The sequence below is a fragment of the Apteryx rowi genome, unplaced genomic scaffold (assembly GCF_003343035.1).
Source record: "Apteryx rowi isolate R43461 unplaced genomic scaffold, aptRow1 scaffold_44, whole genome shotgun sequence".
NCBI classification, from domain to species: Eukaryota; Metazoa; Chordata; class Aves; order Apterygiformes; family Apterygidae; genus Apteryx; species Apteryx rowi.
Genome location: NW_020450694.1, coordinates 2611220 through 2629109, shown reverse-complemented (window position 1 = coordinate 2629109; position 17890 = coordinate 2611220). Strand labels below are relative to the sequence as shown.

General features: G+C 43.2%; 1 protein-coding gene across 1 annotated transcript in view; it reads left to right on the top strand.

Annotated features, from left to right (window-relative positions):
• PTPRT (protein tyrosine phosphatase, receptor type T) overlaps window positions 1-17890 on the top strand; it is a 344949-nt gene that overhangs the window by 246716 nt on the left and 80343 nt on the right. Inside the window, exons 13-14 of the mRNA XM_026076804.1 lie at window positions 5175-5448; window positions 14471-14507. Of these exons, the coding sequence (XP_025932589.1) occupies window positions 5175-5448; window positions 14471-14507 (311 nt within the window). The remainder of the gene's footprint in view (window positions 1-5174; window positions 5449-14470; window positions 14508-17890) is intronic.

The window sequence follows — 17890 nt, the reverse complement described above, 5'->3', positions numbered from 1 at the left end:
ATAAGAGCACATTTTCTTCCGCGGCAGACAACATTTATGCTGTGGCGACCATTACAGCTGGTGCTTTTATCAGTGATTTAGAATGGAGATGTCAAAAACTTTAAATAGCTTCTATTAAAGTAATGGGGTTTTATCTGTAGGACACCAGTGACATTTATCAAGGAGTCCAGTTTGGGCCTCCTTTGATACGAGTGTGCAGCTGCACAACGGGGCCGTGAGCGTCCCAGCCTTCTAGGAAGTCGGCCATTGGACCAGCAGCCCCCCTTTGCGAATGCCCCGGGAGCTCCGTCTGGAGAGCACAGCTTCTCCGTGTTAGGAAACCGGCCCATCTTGGTGCTCCCGCCAGCAGCAAGGTGCTGCCTGCTTCGCCTGCCCACGGCTGTGTCTGGCCACCAGGATCATCGATGAGGCTACGTGTTGGCACTGGCGTTGAAGCTATCAGTCTGCTGTGTCTTCTTTCCATTTGTTGGTACTGAGGTCACTACCTGGTATCACTAGCTTTAATGCGTTGCTTTTGTTGTCTCTCTTAATATAATTTCTGTGCATGCCATTGAAACTTTCTTTTATCCAGCTGGRCGTTTTCAGCTGGTGTATTGATTCCTGCTGTGCAAGCAGTGTTGGCTGGTGCTGGCTGCAAGCGGTAGCTTTGAAGCTGAGAGGAGGAGATCCCCAGGAGATCCTTGCTGCTGCCTACCTGGTAGCCAGAATAAAAGCTACTAAAATACTTGGGATCTCTCTTCTGTATTTCCCCCTGCGCCCTTTCTTTCCTTCCCTCTAGCACTTCTTTTTGGAAACGGACTCCTCTTTTCCTTAGTTGTAATCACACTGCTTCATACTTTCAAAAGGTTGACCCTGCTCAACGTTGGAGTGGAAATGTGTCTGCAGCTGAGGTGCTTTTGCAGGCTCATAGGGCCCGTCATATTCCCTGTGCCCAACCACAGGCTTTGGGGGTCATGATGCATCAAGAAAAGTTGTCTTCTGACAGAGTTAAGTTGCGTTTACTCTTGAGAATTGTTGTAGTCATCCAGATGTTCTGGCCAAACTTTAGGGTGGGTAATTGTATGCTTGCTACTCAAAAATCTCACAAAAATTTCATTTTGGAGCAGGATCATTGCCTTTCTATCTATCCCAGTGAAGAGGCACACATTTATGAGAGTGTTAATGCTGGCAATAGTAGGTGTGGAAGCACTTACTGTGCCTAGCAATACTTGATGGTTTAAAGTGAAGAAGTTGATACCTGAAAATGACCTAAAGGCAGTTCAAGAACATCTTGCTCCCTGGTAAAAAGAAAACATGAGGAAAAAACATAACCTGAAAAATAAAGATATCGCAGGGAAAAAAAAAAAAGGAAGCGAGACTGTTAGAGTTTGTGTACTAGCTAGAAATGAACTGTGAATCCTGCTCTTTTGGGGGAACCGGACAGACTGGACTCTGGATCAAAATATCAGAGGACAAGATGCAGAATAATCATTTGATGAGGCAACAATTTCCCAGAGTGATAAGCTTCAGGCCAGAATAATCTTTGTCAGTGGCCACTCTGTTGGCCCCTTGACCGCTACCTTTGAGCGGCACTTGACCACCACCAAATAAGTGAGATGCTAAGAAAGAAGGGAGGTGAGGAGTGAAGGTCACTGAGTCAAGCAGGTAAAGCAAAGAGATGCGTGTGCTGTAGCCGTCGCTGTGAGCTAGGACAGTGCCAGGCATAAAGGAAAGACGGCGAAGAAAGGCAAGCAGTCACCCATTCCGAGTTTCAGCAAGGAGTGCGTTCTTTAGAAAGAGGGAACAATGACAGCGCTGCCATCTCAGATGTTTGTTTCACAGGAAAGAGAGACCATACTCRAGCAGGACATTATAATAGAGTTTTAACTTGAACACAAACGGGACATCTATTACATTTCAGTTGAATGCTCATGAACTCATTGCGCTTCCAGAAGCACCTCGAGTTATTCCAAAAGAAGAAACATCAAAAGTAACGAGTAAAATTTCCTGACATTAAAACGGTGAGTTATCCTCATGAAAGGAAGAGTATGAGTTCAAAGCTAAGCAGGAAAGCTGAAATGTGAAAGAGTACAAATAAAAGAGTATCTGCTATTGCATTAAGTATGTATCAAAGCTCTTGCTCATCGTAAAAAAGGGTGCATATATTGGAGGAGCAGGTGATCAAAACAGTCCAGGAAGACTCTGAGAATGTCTTCAAAGATGATAACTTCTCTGAGTATGGAAAGAATTCATTTATCTATCTGGCAATTCATGTCCCTGGGAACATCCCCTTTCTTCTTAAAAGTATATGGGTCATTGCTTACAAGTGAGATACCAAAGAAATGAGGTTACCCTTGGGACACTATGGGGATGGGAAGATGGGAAGCAGGAACTCCTTGCTTCTGCGTAAGTTGGAAGAAGTTATATGTATATAAAAAGGAAATATCTTCTGCTGTCAACAAAGGGAGGCATTTGTGAGGGAATAAAACTGAAACCAAGCATTTTTTCATTTAGAAGGCATGTGGCCAATGCCCTTAGAAATGTCAGCAACAAGTCTGCGCATTGATTGAAAGGCTGCTGTTGTTTGTCCAGGTAGTTGCTGGGTTGTTGCTGTTCAGAGCTTGCACTTTCTTTGGAATTCATTGTAAATTTTTATTTGTTTTTGAGGATATGGAGTATACTAGTTATGCCATAGTGGGCATTTTGATCAGAATAAAACAGGAGAGAAACGTGACCAGGCCTTTGGCAGGTTCGGAAAGAGCAGGCACTGATTCCATGTCCTTGAACATTTATCTAGAAAAGAAGGGACTGTGAACTTTGTCCCTTCTCCTGAAGAAGGCTTCCTGTGAGTGGTGACCTRTGTAATTTAGGTGAACAAACCTGCAACAGAGAATGAAGTTGTGCAAGTGGGCGTAGGATGCAAATCTTGAGATGTTTGGGGAATTAACTTGAGGGATTGAAGTGGCTCCGGTTCTGAGATACTGTCAAAGAAACATCATCATCCAAACTGTCTAAAAGGAGTGGGAATATATTTCCTATAAAGCACGGTGGTTAAAATGAGAGATCAGTTCAATCTGCAGTAACAAAACTGAATATTGGTATACTCAAATATAGAAGAAGGCTATCACTTTTTTTGTCCACAGGTATAAAAAGTCCTGCCTTCCTGAAAGCCTACCATTTGATAGAAAAAGGCCCACATACGTGTGGTATGTTCTGCCAGGTGTTCTCACAAATGCTCTTCCTGCACAAGCTCACCGAAAACCACCTTCTCACTTAAAACCCTGTGATTTGCAGGTGAATGCTGACTCGCGAGAAGTTTTGTGGTTGCAGATATTCTTTTCATCATTTGATAAATTTGTAGGAAAGGAAACTCCAAACGAAAATGCACGTTATTTTGCTTTTAACAAAATAAATAAAATCCATATTCTATTTCAAGCAATATTGATTATTGCCAGAGTGAAGGGTCAGAATAAGAATCTGTGGAGGGTCTCAGTAAACAGCGGCTGGAARGGCAAACTACAAGTTTCCCTTGCCATACTGGGAGGAGCATTCAGGTTAGATGAGATTTTGTTTATAGATAATTCTGAAAATGTTGCTGGGAAACTTGTTAATCTTTTTAGAAATCAAAAAAAAAAGGAGAAGGTTTAAAAAATTCTATTAAAACTGCCAGTGAGCTGTAGGACTGAGGAAAGTTGTCAGATATGTTAATGGGATGTCTTTGAAGGCTACAGTCACTACATCTGGTGGGTGCGCCTCGCTGCATTGGCAAATGCTGGTAGCAGCCTGAATAAGGACACTTTCAGTACTGAGCAACTCATAAATTGATTGTATTTGTAAAGATATTTGCTTTCATGTCTAGCAGTAGAAGTCTCCCTTGCCAGTAGTTTGCCAAACGATTCACTGACCGCTTCCTTGTTAACAGTGAGTGCACCAGATACCCACAGACGTAAAATAATAATTAATTCAAAAACATGACCTAGTTTTTTTATACTGCTGCTTGTTTAAGCTGCCATGGCTTTGCTTCCCCCAGAAGCATCAATGAGCCGTTGCAATGCTAGAAATTCTTCTAACCAATCTTTCTGCAACAAGGAGCCGGTGCAAGCAGGGAGAATGATACGCTGCTGGAGGTTTGCTATCCGTTAATCGATCTCCCCGGTCTAACTAAACCAAAGACCAGCCTTGCACAGGCAGGTGAGGGCAGCGTATGTGAATGCCCTGCCAAAAAGTGAAATGACTGCAGTGGTGTCTATCTTTGTCAGATGGGTAAGTGGTGATGCGCAGGCAGTATATCTGCCTCAGCTGTAGCAGCCCTGAACTTAAAGGCTTTTTAACTGTCTGAGAAACATAGCAAAGTGCATGTGGGTGCCTTGCAACCTTCTTGAACCTGAAAAGGTAAGCTACAAATAGCAAGAATCACCATTATATATCATGGAGGCCCAAAACTTAGCAGGATTGCGAGAGGATTAACGTTTCATACAGCTGGAAAGAGTATGAAGAGTTGTTGTTTGCTGAAACAAAAGTGAATTGGAAGAGAGAAAAAAGGCAGCTGCTCAGTATATAAGTCAACCTTTTAGTATTAGAGGTTAGGAGGAGATATGCCATCAGAATTAGTGTTAGAGAACTCTTTATCCCAGGATATGACCCAAAAGTGATGTGAGAAGGAGCCGTTCTTGGAAGTTAWAAGATCTTTTTTGTATTTTGAAACTGGTTCTTGTTTGTTCTTGTCCTTGTCCCTGAAACTGTTTCAAAAGGGATCTGACACCGTTGCCAGCTATTGATGCCTTCCTCTACCGCAATCACCTTCTGGCCTGAGTGAACAATTCATAATTTGGTAGCTAAAAGAGAAAGCAATCGCTTTCCTATCTTCACTAAATTAAAAATTCATTATAGGTTGGATATTTTATTCGATACCTCCTTTTCCCAAAGCGTGCCATCATTGAAATCTATTTGGACTTTCACAAAGGTGTATCTTGACTAACTCAACTGAATCAACAGAGTAAGGGATCAACGTCTTGCCCACATAGTATCACTCAGTTGTCACTGCTACTGCAGTGCTCCGGGAACGGTATTTGCTGTGATGCCCTGGAAGTGTTTTTATTACTTTGCCTTTTGCTTTTGTCTTTGGAAAGTTTCTTGATGTTTAAGGCTCTTGAGATTCTGACCTTATCTTTCTCTCTACCTCCTCTCCCTCCTAGTGTCTATCAACTCRTCGTCAAGGAGGAGAAGCCGCAGAAAGCACGGAGAGCTGCAGACATCGTTGAGTGCTTCTCCGTTCCAGTGAGCTACAAGAACGCTTCCAGCCTGGACTCGCCCCACTACTTTGCAGCTGAGCTGAAGCCTGTCAACCTGCCTGTCACGCAGCCGTTCACGGTGGGCGACAACAAAACCTACAACGGCTACTGGAATGCTCCCCTTTCGCCCCTGAAAAGCTACAGCATATACTTCCAGGCTCTTAGCAAAGCGAATGGAGTAAGTGCAGAGAAAATTAAGCTGGATCTGTACATCTGACCACCTCTGTCTGTCCTCCCCACCTTTCTCTTTCCATCTCCATCAGATGCCAGTTTATCTCCTCCTCATTATTACCCTCTTGCAGAAATTTGGTGAAAATTAAGCATGCCACTACTTGTCCTTCACTCAAGTCTCTCCCTGATACTTAGATCCAATGAGAAACCCAGGGAGGGGCCAGATGATGTAAAGGCACATGTTGGGTTACTGGCATGTTGTTTACAAAGTAGATTGCTTAGAATTTGCTTCTTTATTCTGCTACTTTTCCTTGCAGTTGCATTAAAATYGGAGTAGAAACTATTGTCCTTTTAAAAGACAGAGCTGCTACATCCTGGCAGTCACCAATTCCAGTGCTTGTCATTTTGGAGGAGACATTATGAGATGAGAACTGCCCAAACGCTATGAAGTTGGTTTACCTTCCAGCTTGCATTTGGTCACATCATAATTTACCGATTATGGTTGGGATATTCAGTTTGAGCAAAGTGCAAGTTAGGCTATAGAGGGGACAATGTGCATATCTTTCTTGCTCCTTTTGGGTATCCTGGACKATATTTTTATAAATATTTTCTCTGTGCTACTAAGTTTAAAATAGAGACAGAAAACTTAGTCTGCCCCATTCGCAGATTCAGATGACATACATGTCATGCCCTGACAGATCCAGTCATAGGAAAAGTGAAGACCTCTTCCCTCTTCCATTTTTTCTTTCCAACCTAAAATTGTGTGTGACATTCTTTTAACTTGGCCATTGCAGTCCTGTTCAGCTAACAGTGAACAGGCGAGATCCAGCCTGAGCAGTGATTCACCTTACTCCCTCCCTTACCTTTGACTCCCCTAATTGTTTTTCATTATCATATAACGTGATACGATTTGACATTCAGGCCTCATGAAAAATCTTAGAGCATTAATACGCAGTCAAGAGGTTGGGCAGTTGTGTGTATTCTTAGCACCTTTGCCAGTGCTTTCATGAATCCAACTTTTACTTGGCTAAATTCTTCAAGACATCACCTCTGAAAGAGCAAAATTAGAAAAATCAGTCAAAGGTAAAAGGCATTGTAGACGTTGGTCTCCGCTTGGAATGGAGTCTTCTACACCCAAAAGACATCACAGTACACGACAGGGGACTGCACGTTGTTTAGCAGGCTAGCAATGCCAATGAATGTCCACAACGTATCTTACCGGCTTAGTGCCTCCATTCATCACCGTTCTCCTGCAGAGTATCTGCTGTGTGGCTGACAAACACAAATCTCCTCAGTACGGTGCTGTTTTTCACCTTAGTTCCTGTGCTAGTCGATACAGACTCCTTCCAGCGCTACTCAGTTAATTCAATTTTAGATTTGCCTTTATAAGGTAAATTGTGAAATATATGTATATGTCTCTCTGTGTCTAGTTAATTCCCCCTCGTGTGCTAGTTAGTTGCTACTGAATGGATCCCCAGGGAAGGAAAAACTTTATTTGCTCAAGTACAATATAGTGTGCCGTAAATAAGTAATATAAATGGAATTGCAGGCTCCAGCTGGCATTCTGGATTAAGGCAGCATTAATGTGTGGTTCCTGCTTTTTCTGGACCTCTGTAGCTGGCAAGTTGCATCGTACTCTGTATATACAATGTCACAGGGACTCGGAAAGGTCTGACCTTGGCTGTTTTAATAGGATCATAGACTGAAAAGGACCACTTGAGACACTGAAATTGGACACCTGCAGTCACTGACATTATACACAGCACATCCGGAGGGTCAACCGAACACCTGTTCCCCGTGTTCTGGAAACAAAACTTGCTTTGCAAATACTTACAAACAATTTCAGACCAATTAGTAAAAGCATATAAGGCAGTTAAGACTGTATTGTGGGAGAGGTCCAGGTCGTTGCCAACGTCCAGAGACCCTGCAGTAGCAGAGAACTCATATAAATTCCCAGATTACCACTGGATATGGACTATGCTCCATCTGCTACAGATAAAGGCAAACCGCACATGAGAAACCTAGCAGTCCCTGCCAGTCTGAGCTGGAAAAATTGTGGTTTTGCATCAACTGGACTATTCCATAATTTTCAATTACAAGCAGAAATACGGGAATTTTTTGCTTACAGAATCTGGACTTGCAAGCGTAAATAATCCAAAGAGCCTGCATGCAACAATATGCAGTTTGTGAGTACAGGTAAAAGAAATACCCTGCCAGGCGAAACAAATTCCTATTTGAGCAAGCAGTTGCCTCTTGTGTTAATAATTTGTGTAGGTGCAGCATATGCTTATGTATCCTTAAAGTGCAGTTTAGCTGATAAGTGCAGGAAAAAACATAGAGAAAATATAACAGGATACCATCTGCTGGGTGCAGGTCCAAGAGTGGAATTTGGCTCTTCAGCTGAATAACCATGATACTTTTTGTTTCATGATGAAATCCTTAAGTCCTGCATTTCAAACATTAGGGTCTGATTTGCATCCAGTCTTTTACAGCTGTAAATAATGAGTTTTGCTTTGTTCCCAGAATTGTTTGCAGGTATAATTTGTATTTAGAGCTCTGGGGAGACACTCGGATCTACAAATTGAGCAGTTTTGACTGTGGTCCTCATAGAGCCTGCAAACACGGCTGCAGTGTGGCGTTTCCGATAATGCATGTCTGCAGAAATTCTGAAACACTAYCATTTAGCAGGATTAAAATACAACCTTGTGTTCCCTTGCACATTAAAACCTTTTTAATAGACTATTGCCACTCCTATTTTAACTAGGCTATTCTGCAGTTGCATTAATCATTGGCAGGTTTGGAAAGATGAAGCTTCTTTCCACGCCTGGAACCTGCAATGAGAAACCTTCGTGCAGTGAACCATAACACCTTCCTTTGGAAATGTAGGACTCCAGAGTGGGGGGGTTGATTTGAAGAACCGTTCTGTGTTTGGTCAAAAAGCTTGATGAAGAGGAGGTGGCTGTGGTTTAGGAGTTTCCGCATTGTTTCGGCGCCTCTGTACGCGGAGGGTTGTGCTCATTTGGCGTTCTTGTCTGCTCTGTAACCATTAGCCGTGATTGTTGCATTGAAAGGAACATAATTAACAGCTGGGTGCAGAACAAGTGTGGCAAATTGCTGCAAAACCAGATTGCGAGCTTCCCTGCCTTCTCGCGGCAACGCTGTGTTTGTTGTTTGCGAGTCTGAATAAGATAGCTGTCGCTCGCTGAATCCTTTTCTCTGGACCGTCGCGTGAAATCTGGTCAACGTGGTGTTGCTTCCAGAGACGGGTCTAAATAGCACGTGTGCGCGGCAGCATCRTTCTCAGCTCTGTTGTGCAAAACCCTTCCAAATCGTGTGCCTCTCCCTCCTAGGGATTGTCGAAAGCCAGATGCTGAACAGAAATGTGTCAAGAGTTTGAAGTAAGAGGGGGGAGAAAATTAAACAGGAAAAAAGAGAAGGAAACAGAAGCTGCAGGTTTTGTGTGGGTGAGAAGCACAATTAGTGACTGTTTATTTGTTAGAAGGAGGTGGTACGAGACGTGACACAAAAAGCAGCATAGGCAATGGCTTCTCTAGGTGCTCTGGCAAAATCTCCGTGCGTGCCACCACCATTTGGGTAATTACCTGGGATTTGCCATTTCTCCCGGTGCCACCGGCAATGTCGGCTGTCTGACAGAGCGGGAAGTTTCCCCTGTCCGAAAACCCTCCCTGTGCTCAGCCCCTTCCCAGCACCAGTCCTTGCAATGTCCTTCTCCTTCTGAAAGCTGAGCCTGGTGCAAGATGACAACATCACGTTACTCCTCACCCGCTCTTGTCGTTGTACTGGCTTAATAATCAAAGTTAAATGTTGCAGGTTTTATTGCTCCCAAGTTCTTTCTCTGGGTCATCGTAGGTGCCAGTCTCTGGTTAGTGATCCAGCAAACACATTCAGCCGGGGAAGATTCTTCAGTTGCTGTGAAACCTGCCTGAATTTTAAGTAGCCCAGAAACCAGAGCTTCCTAGAAATCCTTCCTGCAGTTGTTGAATTTTACTCCTCTGAGTTAAAATGAAATCTGCAGCAGCGCAGTTGCAATCAATAATTCTTGGCCGTTTTTCCTCTAAGTGGGAAATGAGGCAGGAGCCTTCGTAGCRCAGCTGGAGATGATGTGGAAGGTGCCGCCAGCTGTTTCTGCAGCCTGGTGGTCCAACAGGTGAGTGATGTTTTCAGGCCAGCAGCGTGCAAGTAGCACCACAGTAATCAATGGGAATATTATTTTTGAAGGAATGATAGACTCTCCAGAGTTTCTCATTGATTTTTTTTTCTCTCTAATGACTTGTACTACATGCACAATTGTGCAGTTCATTATTAGCAGGGGACTTCAGGCTGGATTTCTAGAYGCCGACAGGTCTCATCACAATACAGAACATCCTTCTAGGAGATTTTGGAGGTATGGTTAGAGCTGCCAGCGTTTAAGGTGAGATTCATCCCTGTGGGAGATGGYCCACAGAAAGCTGGCGGGGTGCTTTAATTCAGCATGAGCCCCGTTCTGAGAACTTGAGTAGTACCTASGTACATTGCTTCTGCAAACAGTTAAAGAGCTTTGAGGAGCTCTGTATTCATCAGGTTTTCAGATGTACAGTTTTGTCCACTGATGCTTATTCTTCTAAGCTACATGTTGGAGCTTCTGGGGCAACAGTACAGCAGTTCTGGAAACACTGTGCTCTTTGTAAGCCCTTGTTCGCACATCTGGCTGGCCATCCTGGGCCAGAATGTGTGGGCCTGAGTGTGTTCATGATGGTTCTATTATTCACTTAAATAATACCCTCTCGTTTAACTTCAGGGTTTGGGAGGTTGGGAGATGTGAGTAATAAATGATTAACTATATATCATTCAAGTAACTTTTTATTTTAGATAATAAAATAAAAGCCCACAACACTAAAACAGACACCAAAAATAGCTGGTATTGGAAAGGCGTTATAAAGGTTTGGCTTAGTCCTCTTGGAGAATTARCAGTTTTCTTAAACTGGCAATAGAAATTATAGGGGAGCCCACGGATCCTGCAAAGCCACRCGCATGATTAATTTTAAACACAGCAAACAGTTGCCTTCAGTGAGATAGCAAAGACGTGGCCTAGAGCTCCCCCAAATTTGGGCAAAATTTGCTAAGAACCGAAAAAGTAATTCCTTAGGGCGCTCAGGTAATGGGGCCGTGGTTCGGCTCCTATGGGAAACAGGTTGCCTACAAGCACGTTCAGCATAGCTCTGGGGCACAGGGTACTAAAGGTGATGTTTGAAGCCAAGCAGGAGATTGGTAATTCCTTGTCTGCATCATCGGGGCAGCAGCAGAAGTGCAAATTGCCTGTGCCCAGTTTGAGCTCCTTGATGAAACTGCCCGTTGCGGGACAGCCTTGAAGAGCAAGCACAGGGACCGCGGTCCTCGCCCTGCTGCTGCTGCCGTGCTCTTGGGACGGCGAACGCGCCGCTTCGCTAACGCAGCTGCGTGATAATGGTAAAGGAAGGAAGAAAATTGTGGGTGCGAAAACAGATGGATGGAAGAGCCTGCTTGTTTTATTGTTCATCGTCTGGAAGCAGCAAGCTGTCATTTTAAAAGAGGAAAAAAAAAAATCATTCGCCCTTTTGGGTTGTGAAGATGCAGCTGTCACATAAACATATGTCCTGCTGCCCTCGTAGCCCCTTTCTGCGGAAAATTGTTTCCRTCCAAACACTACAGCGATGGAGGCAGAACTTGTCAGCATCCAGCGCACTTCAGTGAAACGTGCTTTTAGGAACCTAAATGAGTAGTAGGTAGGATCAGCTCCCTTTCTTTGGAAGGAAGCAAACTATATTCAGAGAATGCTAGAACATCACAGTTGAAATGGTAGAAGATTCAGAGGTCCACGCTCCAGGAGGAGCCCGTCAGGGTACGTCACAACCATGGGGTGCGCAGGGGAGCTGGGTCCAGAGACCCAACTCCCATAACCACGTGCACGTTGGCAAAGGAAAGTCGGATCAAGAGCTGTAGCATGGGTCACGCAGATGGAAACCGCAATGTTGTCGTGCTCCTGGGGTTCGGGATAAAATATACCTATATTGTTCTGTTACTGCCTGAATACGAAGTGTCTGTGGTACCATAACCTGGCCATGCTGTACGGCCAAAGTAGCAGTGGGCCTGGGATCTCAATTTGAGTAATTCCTGTGACTAGCCGTAATACAAAACTGGTATCTTATCCTAAATATGTAAGCTCTTGGGTAACACCGTGAAGATTGTTGCAGATATAAGGCCTCTTAAATCTTCTGTGGCCTCATGAAATGACCCACTTGAAAGAACATGCAGGGACAATCAGGGGACTGAAATCTGGGGATAGTACTTTTGTTTTTCTAAAACTTTTTTTTAATCCCTTTATTTCACGATTTTTCTTACAATTGCCTTAAGCCACCTGGATGGATATTTGAGAATTAACTATATTATTTATTCCTGTTCTACTGTTGCCTAAACAGAAGCATCTTATTTTACCGTGAACAAGTAAACACTCTGCCTGAATCAAGACTAGTATTTTTCAGAAAACAGGTGTGGTTGTCTGATAATCATTTTACTGTTTGGAGGGGAAAAAATCTGTATTTATTTATTCTGTTTGTTGGCAGAAAAGTACAGGCAAACTCAAACAAAGATGCAGTAAATATGAAAAAAAAAATTGTTTATGAGACGTCAAAGAGAGAAGCACTGGGTTGATCAATGAGACGATCAATGGAAATCAAAGGAATAATCAGCCCTAATGAGGAATATGGACTGAGCTCCCTTCTTTAGGCTTTAGCATCCCCAGTAGCTGTACGTCCGGTGTCCTTTCAAGTTGCTTTCAAGTTCTTCTTCTCAGAAGATGCAATGTGAACTGAAGGCCTGAGGACTTGTTCCTCAAGCGATGGATTGCTCTTCCTTTTGGCAATACCCGATCACTGTCTTTTGCTAAGGATGACTGTCTGGGCTAAATGCAGCAATTAGGAGATGTAAATGCAAACAGAGCGCACTGTATCCTGTCTTCTCAAATTACCCTGTGGGAGGGTAATGTGCAGGAATATGTACATGCTCAAATGAGATCAGTTACAGCTTCATTAACAAGATTCCATTTTTTGTTTTCTCACCTATTCTTTTCTCGGCATTGACTAATTTCTCCAGCTTTCTGTTGCACTTTGGAGCTAGTACGAAGCAGTAGCTACCAAAAAGAAAAAAATTTCCATGACAAAATCCGTGCAAGTCCCCAGCTACTTTTGGACTGCAAAAATGCTATCTTGATATTCAAGGTTTATTTTTCATTGCTGATTTTCTGGGTCACCTTTCCTTAGATTATAAACTACATCAGGATTGGTTGTTATTATTATTTCCATCGTTACATGCTGAGGCCAGGCTCTGAAAGTAAAGCTGTGTTCTTCCCGCTTCATATATCATCACTGGTAATAAAGATTTGGGATTTCTGGACTAGCTGGCAATTGGAGCTGCTTTTGCGGGAGGCAGAAGGCAGTGCAGAGCTCCGTCGGGCGGCTTGGTTGACTTGCCGGCGCTGACAGTTGTACAAGCTGTGCAGAGGGGTCGTTTCTGCGGGATGGAAGGAGTCAGTGCACAAAGAGATATGGCTCTGGTTTACTGGGACAAACGGCACTTTGGTCGCATGCTGAGGACAGTGTGCCTGGGTAGGGCTGGCTGTGATGGACACCATGTGTCCAGTGATCCAGGAGCTCCTTAAGAGTGTTTCAAGGCAAGGTGAGAAGGAGAGGTTGTCCTTCTGAATACCCTTTTCTTTCCGGAATACACATGGGGTTGCTTTTATCCAACCAGCACGGCCAATTTGTACCTTGAGGAGCACGTGGAGAGGGATCAGAAGGATTCGCTATCGTACGTCCCAGAGCATGGATCCCATGGATCCTGCTGTCCTTCCTGCATGCAACCGCGTGCAAGGAGGGAGGCGCGGTGCGGCCATGCGTTTCTGCTGGGGCCAAGGAGGCTCTGCCCCAGGTGCAACAGATTGTCTCCAAGAGCAAATCCAGCCTTTTACCATGTTCCTATTATTGCTGGAGGGTGGAATGAGCTGCTGCTCAGCAGTGCATCTGCCAGGCTGTTGTTTCCAGAGCACACGCCGCATCCATATTAATGTAGCATTGTTACATGCAGTAATTTATGCAGTATTCATTACACCTGAGACACGTACAAGAGCGTGTAAAGACATAAAGTGCTCAGAAACCCCTGCAGCAGATTACTGACTGACAAAGTCACTTTTCTAACTGAAGCAACGCATTAGGATTTGGATGGCGATCATGTATAGAGCAGAAGTAATCCGTGCCAATAATGGCTGCAGAATGAGGACTTTGGGATACCAGAAAGGATGTGTTTTCAATGGAGATGGCCTGAGAAGACTGCCGAATTTGGGGGTTTTTAGTTAAGCCAAATACAACAATGTTGTTCACATCCAAATTACTGTTTATGCAGATCTGTGGACTCTGAGGTGGATGGAACAAAGGTGTTGGGTTTTTTCCCAGCTCCGTGATGAAAAACCTGCGGTGGTTTGGGTCGTGTTTGAATAGCGTGTTTGGCAGGGCTAGCCGTACGACATGCTGCTTTGCTTCCCATACATTTCAGATAGCTGCAGTATTCAAATGACTGCTTAGGTGTCTCTGTGCCATGTGTTTAAATAAATACCCAATTTGCAAAATTTGTAGTAATGGTGCATGAAAATTAGATGTGCAGTTGCATGTACTTTTGACCCAAGGCTTCTCTGCATATTACAGATCAGGTCATTTAACTGGTAATTCCTATTAGTTAATCAACCCGTTATGTGGGACCCATCACTCACACATCTAGTGTGGAAAAACATATTGTCACTCTAATTTCCAGCAGTTAGCAAAGCAGCTGTGTGCAGGTCCATTAGTATGGAGTGTCTTATGGAAGTGTTGGAGGTGTTTTCAGAAATGAAGTGTAAGAAAAATGCTAATTTTATTTTAGTGCTTGTTTTTAAGGGATGTGTGTTTATTGCAGATGGGCAAATTACACACCTTGATGTTTTCCTATCCTTTTATATTTTTCAGGAAACAAAAATCAACTGTGTCCGGCTGGCAACCAAAGGTATGTGAGTCTCCTTTTCCTGTAAAGCACGAGGCCAGTAATGTAAAAGCTACAGTGGTGACACAACTTGATTACATTTACTATTCAAAGGACAAGTCTCCTTTTCAAAGGGCAAGCCTCTGTTTGTTTGTTTGTTTGTTTTTAAGGAGTTTTTAAAGATGGTAAAGGCAGAACAGCAATTTCCAGAACCCCTTTACTGGATATGTGGACTCTGTTATTTCTTAAGACAGGGTATCCCTCTCTCTCTGTGGTTCCTCCTTTCCCGTATTCTGTCTTCAGCTTTCCTGTGCTGACGGCTGTCCTTGCTGTTGGCAGAATGTGACTGAAAACGCTTCCTATTAACTTCATTCTCTCTGCAACTGTCTGAAGTAGATAAGTAAGACATCTCCCGTAAGCCTGACTTTCAATGGATTTTGAAAACCCTAACCTTGAACGCAGCAGGGCACAAGTCTTCTATCTCACCATTTTCTTGGTTTAATTCAGCAAACTGGTTGAATTATAAGATAAATAAGAAAAACAAAATTTCTCCTTTTCGTTGGGGGAAGTTCAGGGTAGACCACGCATTAGCGCTGAGCAAGCCCGATATAAACGATTTGGCGGTATATTGTTAAGATGCAGTGCTCTGACCCCCAGGTCTGCTTCACAAGGTGTAGCTCTTGAGGGACCAGTGATAACAATGTCTTGGTTACTTTCTGGATTTTAGAGTTGCTTTTAACAACTCTCCTAAGGACTTCAGCATCACCCCAGGGGCTACTTTGCCAGCAAAGGTGTCGGTAAAGCAATTTACTCGTGACACAAACAGAGGAGTAGCTGCAAAAAGACTTCCTCAACACATATCTAGTTTCAAAATGAGCTGTAAGGAAATGATAGGTAATTGCCGTGGGCCGTGTTACAGGTAGATTTCCGTTTTCAAAACTCGAGGCTGCATCTTGTGTTTTTGCTGCTTTATTTTAACATGGAATATCTCCATTACTGCCTGTGGAGTCTTTCCAGAGCTGAATAAAATTGGCAGGAATCCATGACCCTCTTTTGTGAAGAGGCACCGTCCCGTTCTTTTCCATCCTTTCACTCCTTTCTCTCTTGTAGCAGTAACAGAAGCTAATTACTTTTAGGTGTTTTCTTCTGACTGATTCTGCTTCTGCACTTAGAGAGGAGTTGGGAGGCATCAAAGAAGTCCCAGCTAGCCGTTGTCTGGCAGCAGCAGAGGTCTTTTTCCTTGCCATGAGACATCCCTGGATGTGTTACGCGCAGTGCTGTACACTGGGACAGCATTGCATGGAGTCACCACCTGGGTGACTCTAATCACCGTTTAGACCTGATACTGGGAACTGCTGGTGCTGTAAGCAGTTGTGTCACCACTGAAAGCTGAGGAGGATGAGCTGTTTCTGCCCTGTTTCCTTTCTGTCTGTGGCTGTGGTGGTCCTCATAAGCTCTTGTTGCTTTTCTCTTTAAAAAAAATCCTCATAAAATCTTCATTTAATTCATATCTCCAGGTTAGAAACATTTTGTTTGTCTCAATCTCCTCTCCTTCCCCCTCGGTATTTCCAATCTATGAGTGACATCACCATTGCAGATAACCTAATTTTGGCTTTCTGGTGGTAGAAAGAGAAAGAGTAGGCTTGGACAGAACAAGTCTGGGTGAAATGAGCCTCCCAAGGGTTTCCCAGAATGTGGCTGCAGGTCATGATCTCTTCATGAGATCAGAGAAACTGGATTCATACATTTTTGGAAACCTGTAGTTTCTTCCATTTCAGTGATTCCTGTTTTTGGAGTTGGTAGAAGAATGCTGTCATGCTAACAGAAAAGATACTTATTCTATGACTATTGTTCAGATTTAAAAAAATCCAAACTCAACGTAGCTTGAAAAATCCTATTCTTACATGATCTTTTGATTTGCACAGTCTGATTGGGGTAATTCAGAAAAGATTCACGTAAGTGTTTTAGTTGGCTTCTGCAAGCTGATTTAATTGTCATTAACCTGCTAGGTCACAAAGAAGAGTCAACAAGCTCCCCTCGTTCTGTCATTTCTGAATGTTAGCTCTTTTTAAAAAGTGATTTCTTAGTAATATTAATCTAATAAGAGGAATGAAAGAGATGGGTAGAACGTGAGGATGCCTAGAGCCACTGCTTTCTGATAATCTTACTCTAGCATTTTTCTTGATTCACATAAATGGAAAAGGGCAAGAGATTATGGTAGTGCTAGTGTTTATTCTCACTGTCTCAATGGATATAACTTTTGATTTATGGGCAGAAATCTTTCTTTATACATGGAGTGTGGAAATTTCTGTGGAATACTTTTTTTTCTGTAGGTGGTGATTTTTTGTTTTTTCTTTTCCTTGCTCTGTGATTTGCTGTTTTGCAGTTTTCAATGCCTGACCATTAGCAAGGACACTGGAAATATGCACATCTGTGGCTAATTTTATGCCCGTTTTGGCTTTTTAAAGGTACCGTATTGGCTGCAGCACACAGGGAAAGTAGCACCACAAGCGAATCTGTCGTCTTGATAATGTACCGTTATCTTCCATTACTGGCACTTCTAAAGAGTCTTGTGAAGTATGTGCAGCTGAGCAATAGCTAAATAAGGTGGTTCTGTGCTTTGGAGCTTTTTCTTCATTTAAGATTCTCATGTGTCTTAAGGCTGAACTCTCTCCTTGCTTATGAGTAGGAGGACGTAGCCACGCTCCATCCAAGCCCCTGAAAAGGGGGTTCATATCTGCCCCATCTCTACTGGGTAGCGAGAGACAGAGACACTCAGGAAACTGTAATTACACTGTGTCTGATCAAAGAATGACTGGGATGTTCTAGCTGACCAGCTGTGTCTGCGCCCTCTTCTCTCCACTCATTATATTGATCATATTTAATGGCATTGCCCTGTAGTTGCCGCAATGTTGTCTTTCTGAGGCTAGAATGAGCGAGTCTGTAATCTGCCTTGAACAAATTCATCAGAGCTGCTGGCAAAGATATGACTGTGGTGTCTTTGCTTGTAGTATTGGCAAGAGACAGAAAGACTAAACTTGGGAGTCTAGGCTAGGCTCAACATCGCCAGTCCTAAAGCTCCATTTTAAGTTCGTACCAGAGAATGAGCATATTTTGGTTTGCAAATTGACACAAGAGAATAAATGTGTGCTACCGGTGTCAGCTTAAAGATTCATTTCTGGCTGTTGGCCTGATTTTTTCATTAGACATTTGGCACTCCCATAACTCTGTTAACATTAGTGAAATGAGTTCTGATTTCCACCAGTAAAACAGGGATTAGAATCAAGGTACGTGTAAGCAAGGCAAGTATTCTCTTGAAGTGCTGGATTAACAAGGGCAGTAAACATGAATGTGGGAATAATTAAGCGATAAAATGTGTCAGGCAATGTGTTACTGGGGGATTATAA